Genomic DNA, 11,323 nt, shown 5'->3' with positions numbered 1-11,323 from the left:
CATAACATGTCAAAAAAAAAAGATGCCACATCAATAAGGTAGCATATTGATTAAGGGTTGTCAGAAAATGACAAAGGCTATATTTCTATTTTTCTTCAGACACGTACTCAATACTTTGAGAGTATGCGAGAAAGAGGTAAGCGCATCCTTAATAATATAAGATTTGAAAAAAAATTGCTATATTTTAGATCCTAATTATGGGGTGGAAGGAAACCCCTGTAGGATCTAGGGATCAAAAGGAGATAGAGACATTCTGATTTCTAACAATTTTTTTAAATATAGTATCAGATCCGAGATAACCCAATCTGAGATTGAGATACTACGGGGGTTTCCTGCCACCCTATATGATTAAAGTGTACTTTTGATACCAAAAAAATTATAATACTGTTTATTAAAAAGAATAAGAAAATATAAAACACACAAAAATAAAAATAATAAAATATATGTTACATTCTTAAGTTTGTAAGTATCTCAAGAAGTTGCTTTGAATATTCGGAGTCGTCATTTCCAAGAACAAATCCAATCAAACTCGATGAATTCTTTATCATCGAATCCAAAGTAATTGTTGATTCATAGATATTCTCTTCTAGATTCGTGCTGTCTGGTGAGGAATAATTACTTCGAAGATTGAACATGATCAAGTTCTGTTTCGTTTCTTGGAATTTTTGTGAAATAAATTCAATAATCGCTTTACAAAAACCGTCTTTGTTGTCAGAAACATTTTTGTAAATATTAGACATTGTTCCATCATCGCTTAAAACCATTTTCCTGTTTGAATCGTGCGGAAGCAACAATAAATAATACTCAGAAAATTCTGACAAAAATTTGACATCGTCAATTTTCAATTTTTCGCAAATCTTCGAAAGACATTTAATTGTCAATTTCGAAGAGTAAATCGATGTCAAACGTAAAATGTCAGAATAAATAATATTTGATGAATTAATAAATGGTAATTGAATCTTGTCACTTTTTGTCAAAAAAATTCCATCACTTAACTTATCAAATTCTGTATAATCATTAAGTGAAGTGAATTGATAATTTAGAACAGAAGCACTTGGAAGATTCAATGTTATAAAGGCAGAATTCGATGATTTAACAATGGAAAACTTTTTCACGTCATTACCGGTTTTGACATAAACGGATTGCTCCAACGGTTTTGTCAAAATGGTCACTTCACCTTTGACAAGAAACGGTTTTGTTGTGAAGACAGTATTGGAATATTTATCAATCATATTCAGTGATAATTCCATTGTCTTCTTTTCACTTACAGTTAATTTAAGTGTAGAAGTGAAGTGACATGAAAAAGGTGACGAAACATATAACATATCTGACGCCAAAGCCACTACAAAGTTTTCTACAGATTTCTTCATTTCTCTTGATCTGAAAAGTGTCAAATCCAATGATCTAGCTCCACTTGTTTCTTGTTTAGAATTCTGAGGAAGACGATTAAGTAAAGTGAAGAATGGCCAGTCAGTATCCAACATCTCGGAAATGAAATAGAACAATTCGAAGTCGGAATCTTTTTTCATTAAGTTCTGTGGTGTCAAATATTTGTAAACTTTGTAAACAAAGTCGTTTTGTATTTTGTCAGTGAATTCATTGGAAGAACTGAATGTTGTCAAGCTGGAAAGATAGAAACATGTTAAGGACTGCATCTTGTGATTGTCAAAATCTGTCAAATATTTGTTAAATGACAAATAAATTTCAGAAAAGTTATTGACAAAAATTTCTGGATCAAATTTTTCTTGGTTGAGTATTTTGATGGTTTTGAAATACTTCTTATCAATGTTTTTGACTTTATCTTTAACAAAAACAGAGAATCCATCTTTGTTTAGTTTCCTAAGAATTCCATTGTATTTCAAACCATTTTCCAAGAAAGAAATCTCCATGTTCGGCCTTGGCAGATCAACAGAAGAGAAAATAACAAAGAATGCATCTTTCTTGTCAGTATTAAGTAATTCTATTAATAATCTTCTGACAAATTCTGACGTTTTTGCCATTTTCTTGACAGAATTTGTCAAAAGGAACAAACTCTGGAATGAACAGAAAACTCCGCCGTCGCTTGCAATCAAAAACGTCTTCATTGTGACAAATTCTTCAATCAAATAGAATAAATAGTCAAATATTCTTCTATCGTCATAACCGCTGTCAACCAATTCTTGTAAAATATCTGTAAACAAAGTGAGGTGATCGTAATTTCCGTAGTACATCAATTTCTTCGCTAAATTGAAGAAATCATCGGAACAATTACCTATCGTCTTTTGACACTTTACAAATATTCTCAATTTCATCAAGAAACTTTTCATCTGGTTTTCTTCTGCCAAATTGAGGAAGGATTGACTTGCCGAGTCCTTAAATGTGTTTAGAATGTATGATTGGTCGGATAACTTATCGGAAATCGCGAGCATCGTTGGGAAAATGTATTCGATCTGTTCTGGAGTGAATTTGTTGAAATTAATTTGGAAATTAATTCTGGAAAGCCTCAAAAACTCGTGATGGAGGTATGGCCAGAGATCTATAGTGGAAACAAATTTGTCTAATGTCGAAATCGGAACAGATGCCAACATCGGAATAATTTCAACAAATTTCGAAATGAAAAATGCGAGAATTACCTTGATTTTGACGGTTTCTTGTGAATAGTATGTGGAAAGACGGTTAAGGAACCATGAATAGTACTTGTTTGTGGACTTTTCTGTTACGATATTCACATTCTCACCGTCAAGATAGGCAATAACGCAATGGAATGACTGTGGGAGGTATTGCTGGACGTCTTCGAGTCGTTTTCTGATGGTTTCAAGTGGTATTTCCGAACGATTTACTTTGGATAAAATATAATTTATCGCTTCTTCGATTTCGTTCGGTTTCATACCACATCTGTAAGAGTTGTAAGCTGCTTTGAGTATATTCTCGTAGATATCACCTGGAACATTGTCACATTTTGTCGGATGTATTGAATTTTCGAAAAGTGAATATTCACCGGTGATTTTTGGTCTTTCTCCGAAATTCATGAAGCATTTTTCACGCTTTATGAGGTTGAACGAGAGAATCAAGGCCAGATAGTACGAGCGGGCAAACAACTTACTGATTACGTAGTATTGGTCTTCATTCAAAATCTGCATTTCGCCAACTGTGAAGAAAATCTCGATGATTTGGACATTGCAGATGAAATCTTTGTAGTTCGCGCAGACGAGTTTCATCAAATCATCGAAAATAAGAAAAGATATTGAGTTCGTGAACCTTTGTAGGGACCAATTCTCGGAACAAAGGTTATCAAAGTCTACTTTGAGCTGGTTTACAACCTCGATCAGGTAAATTGAAGACAATTGTAGCGAATGTTTGACAATTTCGTCATTTTTGTCTCCAATGAGGTCTGTAATGAAACCATACTGCAAGCTCTTCAACAAAGGAAGTGACATATCATCGAAAACGTAATGAGTTTTCAATGACATATTACATAATGAGACAACGGACTCAATTGTGAGGGCACGGCTTACGTACTTTGATTTGGGGAACCATTTGAAAAGCATTGCCGTGTATTTCTGAGAATCAATTAAAGTTTTGAGAATTTTTGAAGTTTTTTCCATATTTGCAAGAACGAAAACATCCAAACAACTAAAGATAATGTAAACAATAAGGTCTTTGATGTATGAATACTTTTCGTTGTCGATGCAAATTAAAAATTGATCTAATAAAGGAGTTACTTGGACACTAGTTGAATCCTGATGTATCTTGAGGCTCAAGAAGACCAAAAATGCCTTCGCAGCTACTTTGTACGCATCAGCAACTCGTTTGATATATGCGGCATCTTTGTATCCTTCTGCTTCTAGCGCCAATGCATCTTCTGTGAAATTGTAAGCTTGGATTATGAAAGAAAGAACGGCTTTTTCGAGTGGAGTATTATATATCTCATTTAAAAAGTTGAGTTTGAGGCCAACTTCGACGCCAATGATTCTGGAAGCGAATATAGCTAAAGCATGTGAGTATCCAATCAATATATCGTCATTTTTACGGGATTTAATTTCAGGAACTCCTTCAGGAATGGAATATCCGGTCATCCATGTAGGCAATGAGAAGCAGCCATCAACCATAAGAACATTGTACTTTCCGAGTAAACAATGTGCAGGGCGGTTTGAATTAAAGCACCATCCGTTGAAATCATCGAAATCTTTAAGAACAACGTCATGTAAATGCGTTCCATCGTAGACTAAGAAGATTCTGCATATTGTTAATTGAGGAGATTTAAGAATAAAGCTGATATAAACTCCATTTGTCGCAATAAGGGCTTTATTCTTTTGGTCAAGTGGTAGAAGTTCTGTAAATGGGGCCATAAGTGGATTGTGGCCTTCTTTAAGGTGAACGGATGTTTCGTACATGATTGAGTCTAAATCTAAGTGGAAAATCTTGATTTTCGGACTTGGACCGAAATCAATTGAGTAAAACTTTTCGCCATCTGAAACTATAGGTGGTTCAAACGCGTTTTTCTTTTCTAAAATGTATAAGAAATTAAATGGGTAAAATAAATTGATTGGGAACTGTTCTTTCGTTTTTGTATCGAAATGTAATGCTCTTACAGTCTTTGATGAGAAAATTAACGAATCATTCATGAATAAAATTGAAAATGGTTCATTGGGAAAGTTTTCGATAGGAATAACTTCGGTTTTGGAGTCGCTAGTATTTTGTATTGGTATAATAACAACGGAGGGACCTTCAATTCCGACATAAATGTTTGTTTCACTACAAGCGAAAGCAGTTGGTAATATAGGAATGAAAATATCAGGAACTTCGATCTTATAGCGTGACTGTTCATTCATGTCTGGATAAAACAAGGGAGGTAAAGGTGTTTGTAAAAGTAAATCTACAGCCATTTTTGCGTATTTGTCATTAGTTTTTGGCTCTTTGACAGTTGGTTCGTGGCAAAGGAAGTCGCCAATTAAGGAAAATGATTTAATATATGTCGAAAATAGTAATCTTAGGCCATAGTTGTCGAATGTTTTAACACACAATACCGAAATGGGTCCAGCAATCAATGAAATTGGAATATTGTTGTAATCTTTTAAGTTTTGATTCAATAAAAAATTTTCAATTTTTTCTTTTGTATTTAAAGCATTAAGTTTTTCAAATACTCGGATATCCTGTGCATATATATCATCGGAAGATTGACATGCTTTAATTGTTTTTGCCGACTCGTTCATATTTTGAAAACATGATTTTGATTCTCGAAAAAATGAAGAAATTTGACCATATACAAGCTCCTGATCTTGCTTGTTTATTGCAGTGATTACGGTCAGCTCTTCATCTTGAGAATCCAATGCCATCAGCTCTGAATATGATGACATTAATAAATTATATTTATAACCTCAGAAAAAATCATTCTCCACCTAATTACCAAAAATGTTTTATTAATTAAGGGTTTCGTTTTGCTAAAATTGTCACTTTTAGAGCATATTTGTTTTTGGATGTTTTGCGAAACCAAAAAAAAAACTATGATATACAATGTGTGTGTAAAGAAAATACTTTATTTACTAGTTAAAAAATCATTTGGTATTGATCAAGTTATTTTTTCTGGATAAGATATTATATGGATAATTGGATAGAAAATACAATTATATAATCTTGTACCTGGTTTAATTAAGCTAATTGTCATCAGAAACTTGTAATTTTTATGAATTTCAGATTTTCTTTTCATTACTGCTTTTCTTAATAGGTCAAGTTCTTATTTACGTTATAAAGTATGATATTTACAAATATCAAGTTATCATGTTTTTTGAGAAATTATGAGAAACAAACAAAAATGAAAAAGATAGGAATAGCAATGAATAGTGATGTGGGTATAGAAAATGTAAGAGGTATGAATGCAAAGCAATCAGTATTTAGGACATTGACCATAGATTTCGAAAAAAAAATGCTGCATATTGAGCGAAAACTATGATTATATTATAAGGCTGTCATTTAAAGCATAATGAAACTATTCCCTTTTCATTTTAATCGAATAAGATAGTAAAGATTTTTGAATTAGCTAGAAACTGATGAGATGTTTTCACAAATCAGATTTTTAATCTCTATAATGCATAATTCACTCAATATCTCAATTTTGATATTGCGAGATATTTTTGCTATCGGTTTCGCAATTTTGACACAATAGCAAGAGGGTTCTATAAGCATTATTATCAACGTAGAATCTGAATATCATATCAGAAAATGTCGCAAATCTGACATTTACCCGACCAAATAGCAAAAATAATTGAATACTTTTCGCAAAAACTTTAAAAATCGATAAAAATATGAAATATAAAAAAAAAAAAAAAAAAAAAAAAAAAAGGTAGTGGGGCTTCCAGGCACTTCGTGCCCTCTAGCCCCGAAGATGTTTAGTATAAATGAAGTTCTTATATACGGGTCTTCCAGGAGCTTTTCACAAATTATATATGTTTTCATGTTTTGTCAAGACTTCTTCGTAAAATCAGACAAAAATAATGTTTAGGGTAGAAGGTTAGATATAACCTCTTTTCTAACCTCTTTTCTACCCTCTTGAATTTTCAAGACTTCTTCGTACATGTTTTGTCACTTTTCTGTCACTTTTCAGGAAAAAACATTTTTATTATTATATATAAATGAATTTTACAAAACCTCCGTTACCGTTCTTTGGAAATAAGAGTAAATGTAAAGATATTATATTGAGAGAACTTAAGAAACTACCGAATGGTCTAACATTTGTAGACTTGTTCGGTGGAAGTTTCTATATATCTCATTTGTGCCATACAATATTTCCTGACTCAAAGATTATATGCAATGACTTCGACAACTATATGAACCGTCTCAAACATATACCAGACACAAACAAAATATTGAAAGAGTTAAAAGAAAAGATACCTATAGGTAAGATGGAACGTATACCATTAGATAAGAAAAATACTGTCAGAGAGGTTTTGAAAAAAGCAGAATATATAGACTGGGATAGTATATCTGCTAGACTATTATATAGTGGTGCTATAAGAGTTCATGACATTGAAACACTTATGTCAAAAGTTTTATATCTCAATTATACAAATGTTTTCAAAGAGGACATAGAAAAATATATTGAGGGTATAGAGTTTGTGAGATGTCATTGGACAGAGTTGTATGAAAAATATAAAGACAAGGAAAATGTTTTCTTTATGGTGGACCCACCGTTCTATAACACATGGGATTTTCAATACCAAGTAGACTGGACTTTGAGAGACTCTTTAGAAACTTTAGACGTTTTACATAACCATCCATGCTTTTACTTTACATCCGATAAAAGTGGTTTGGAAAGTGTCATGAGATGGTTAGAGGACATACATGACTATGAGTTTATATATGACAAGATAGAATATGAGAGAGGTCCTATAAACTGGAGAAAGTGTCATAACAAAGAAATTTTATTAGTAAGTAAATGTGGTTTGAAATAGGACTACTTGTTTTAGGTTTTTTCCATTGTGTCATTTATTTATTTGACGTGGCAGAAAGATATAGAGATATGAACCAATGCCTGCAAATGTTCAGTATATGTACTCGTAAGAGATATTTTTATCTAATATTAAATGGACGCACAGAACTTAGCGAATGCACAGCAACCTGGACAACCAAACCCAGAGAATATTCCAAATGAAGTTAGAATACAAACTGCAATGGCAAACTATGGTCAAGTGCCAACAGATGTACAAATGCAAACTGCCATGTCAAATGACGCTGCGTTAGGTTTGCCACCATGGTATGCAAATATGAGATGGAAAGAGTTTTATACAAACCCTGAAGTGGGATATAAACAACTTTATGCAGATGACGCGAACACAGGAGTTGACCCAGAATATGTTTTCTACCAGAGGAGAAACAGAATGTATGAGCTCCAGTTAAAGAATGCTATGGAACTCAACAGGAAACGTAAGAGACTAGGCGGACATTAGATTTTTACATATAGTAAAATGGGTTTCTTCAGTAAGATAGGAAACTTCTTTCGAAATGTTGGAAGAGGTATATGGAATGGAATAAAAACCGTAGGAAGAGGAATTTGGAACGGTGTCAAAAATATTGGTAAAAGAGTAGGTCAGTTCGTTGGTATTATACCAAAGACCCTGAACCAGAAGAGCAAGCTCCTGTTATACAACAGCCTGAACCTGCACCACAGTCTAGTTGGCAACCAAATCCAACACCTCAACCGTATTAAAAAATTATATTTTTACTGTTCGATAGTAGTTGTATATGAAACTAAGTTCTAAGTAAAACGCATGGTATAATGGAATTATTCTTTTTCTTCCATCTGTAGTAAACCATACTTGAAAGTCTGAAATACTTCCACTTGGTGGTTCGTATAACTTTGTAGGTTTTTCGTAAAAGTCATTTGCCAAGCATAAGAAAGAGTTTTGGGCGCCAGAAAATGAAGCATGAACTATAATAGCAGCTGGGTCGAAAACATCTTTAAATAAATATGGTTCATCTCTTGCATATCGACTGTAAATATTTGCTAAAGGAAGTTCGACTTTCTGATTTAACATTCTTTGCAAATAATACCATGACATTGCAGTGAATTCTGTATATATTTGTTCGTCTTTCTTTGGATTGTCTTCGTAGATTTGAAATGACACTTGTGAATTTTGTTTGTCATATACAATTCTCACATAAAGTGTGCTCTCGGTATTTGCATATTCATCAGCATATTTTGCATAACATGAATTTATTTTATCTTCTATATTTTTTAACGCAGTCTGTAGAGAAGATGAAAGGTCAACTTGTATTAGCTCAATTTCTTCCCACATTTTTCGTTTCCCTTCAGATATATAATCTATATGAACCTTACAATAAATGGAAAACTTTTATCTTCTACAGACACAAACTTCATTCTACGAAAGCCAATAGCTTTTGTGACAGATGGGTCTCTTAGCCATCTTAATGGGTAGTCAAAACGATAGCCTTCATGCTTTACGGTCTCTGTCTTCAAACTTTTGACCGACATTCGTAAAAAGTTCATCTAATGGTTTAGTTGTAGCAACTCTTGAATTTTCTTTTTCTATTGAAAGCATATTTTATCTAGAATAAAAATGTCGAAAGAAACAGCGTCTATGAGAGAAATACAACACAACCGACAACTCATTATGCAAGCTCTAAATAAGAACACAACAAACTTTTCAAACTATTCTAAGATATCTGAGTCATTGAAAGAAGGAAACTTAAAACTGACGATAAACCCAATGACAGACGAGTTTCTGTTTCAAGACAACAAGAACCATACTGTTTGTATAAATCCAACAAAAAGAACTTTAAACGAGAAACCTATAGATGAACTTCTTTTGAAAGCAGATATTGACAACAAAGCTGACAAAGAGTATGTCATTGAAAAAGTTCAAGAAGAACATGACAGAGCAGATGCAACATATGCAACAAAAGAGGATGTTGAAAAGAAAGCTGACAAAGAGTATGTTGACGATGAGTTAGCATATCTGGCTAGTGGGTTAGTGAAGAAGGCAGATAAGGAATATGTGGATGAAAAAGACAATGAAATTATAAAAAGGGTTGAATGGTACCATGAACGGACATCGAAGATTTTAGAAGGTAAAGCCAATACAGGGTGGGTTTCAGGATGTTTAGACCTTAAAGCCGACAAAGAAACTGTAGATATGTTGACACAAACGGTTTCAAGTCATACCAGAGGTTTAATGGAAGATGGACAACAGTTGAAAGAGCTTGAGAAAGGTGTTACAGAGTTAAGGAATACAAAAGCAGACTCGACATGGATAACTGGATATGTAGATGCAACAAAAGAGTATATTTTCACATGGACAGAAGGAACATACGCACAAAAATATCATAGACATAGCATCTCTGACGTAAATGAACTTGAAGAAAAGTTATATAAAAAAGCAGACAAAACAGAGCTTCAAACATTAAAGACAGAAATACTTCAAACAGTATATCCTATAGGTTCTATTTATACGTCAATGAACTCTACCAGACCAGAAGTAGTACTTGGTTTTGGAACTTGGACTCAAATAGTCGACAGGTTTTTGTATTGTGCAAACTCTTCAAAGGAAACAGGTGGAAGTAAAACGATTTCAGGTGAAAACCTACCTGCACACAGTCACTACATAAATTTAACTACAGCTGAAGCAGGTTGGCATAAGCATAGATATTGGGATTGGACAGGAATGACAAAAGGTAAAGGATATGATGTTAAAGACGACGTTAAGTTTGCTATAAATTGTTACTGGGATGACACTCAGGGAGGAGGAAGCCATACACATCGCATTACAGGATATTCGGAAACAACGGGACAGAGTAAAGACTACATGCCACCTTACATGACAGTTTACGCATGGTATAGAATTGCTTAGTCGTCATTTTCAACTTCTTTAGCATATTCGTCAGGAGTTGTCTTATTTGTTAGGAACTGTCTTTGAAAGTATACCACCTTGAACCTTAACAAGTTTGAAACGAGGTCTGACATAGTAGTTTTATTTCTGCTTGCAGTCTGTACATTTTGCCATGTTTGCCTAAAAACTTCATAATATTTCTCTTGTATACTTTCTTTCTATTTTTTACGAACACGAATGCGAGTACCTGTCGAGTTCCCATTGTTGTCATAGTCAATAGTATTTTCATATGGGTCGCGTTTAGGTATTTCTATTTTTACTTTGTCACCTTTCTTAAGTTTGAAGCCTGGCATTCTTTCTTGTTTGTCTCTTTTGACTAAACTATTAAATATATAGTCTTTCTCTAAGTCAGGGTTGTTTTTTCATTTCTTCGGGGGAGTGGTTTCCCAAACCTTTTTGTTTACGGCTATTGTAAATATTTAAACTTGTCTCATCTTTGCCATGGAGAAATGTCTAATTTGTCGTCATATCATTTATTTGCTTCACCACCTTGTGGTTGGTTTAAGTCTCTTAAGATTTTTATACAACTGTCAATGACACAAGAGCAGAATGGTTTTGGTCGACAATGAAATATTGGTTTACATTTTTTGAACGCAGATAGTTTTTAATATCGTCTGATTTGAAAGAACGTTCACAGTCAGATGTTCAGTTTTGTTGGATGGTATTTGTCAACGAATATTGTCAAAGCAGTTTTTACATCTAAAATATTTTTGGACTGTAATGGTATAGCTTCACAGTATCTTGTGGTTTTGACCAAACAATATTAGCCAGTATGGTGGTCCATCTGTTCTAACTCTCGGAATGTTTTCCAAGATATCCATAAACCAAGCATTTGGTGTTGAACTAAAGATTTTATCATGAGTGCTTTCTTTGTTGCCTTAGAACATAGGGGTCCTTGTTTGGATTCGTCATTTTTACCCTATAAGAAATGGGTTTATTTG

The 11,323-nt window shown here is 33.5% G+C and overlaps 3 protein-coding genes across 3 annotated transcripts, besides 1 other annotated feature; 2 read left to right on the top strand and 1 right to left on the bottom strand.

Moving 5' to 3' along the window:
* Nucleotides 1-359: 359 nt before the first annotated feature.
* On the bottom strand, nt 360-5,413 carry TVAGG3_1038660 (uncharacterized protein; the record flags this gene model as incomplete). The annotated part of the gene is made up of 1 exon (XM_001300468.2): nt 447-5,192. The coding sequence occupies one exon, from the start codon at nt 5,190-5,192 to the stop codon at nt 447-449; it is 4,746 nt and encodes a 1,581-aa protein (XP_001300469.1).
* An 877-nt stretch (nt 5,414-6,290) lies between these two features.
* Nucleotides 6,291-11,323: part of a mobile genetic element that runs on past the window's edge.
* TVAGG3_1038650 (uncharacterized protein) lies at nt 7,560-7,922 on the top strand (the record flags this gene model as incomplete). The annotated part of the gene is made up of 1 exon (XM_051255407.1): nt 7,560-7,922. The coding sequence occupies one exon, from the start codon at nt 7,560-7,562 to the stop codon at nt 7,920-7,922; it is 363 nt and encodes a 120-aa protein (XP_051080981.1).
* On the top strand, nt 9,312-10,343 carry TVAGG3_1038640 (phage tail repeat-like family; the record flags this gene model as incomplete). Its single annotated transcript, XM_051255406.1, has 1 exon — nt 9,312-10,343. A coding segment is annotated over one exon (1,032 nt), but the record flags the coding sequence as incomplete, so codon positions are not given.

Source organism: Trichomonas vaginalis, chromosome I, assembly GCF_026262505.1.
Source record: "Trichomonas vaginalis G3 chromosome I, whole genome shotgun sequence".
Lineage (NCBI taxonomy): Eukaryota > Parabasalia > Trichomonadida > Trichomonadidae > Trichomonas > Trichomonas vaginalis.
This window is presented reverse-complemented; position numbering and strand designations above follow the sequence as displayed.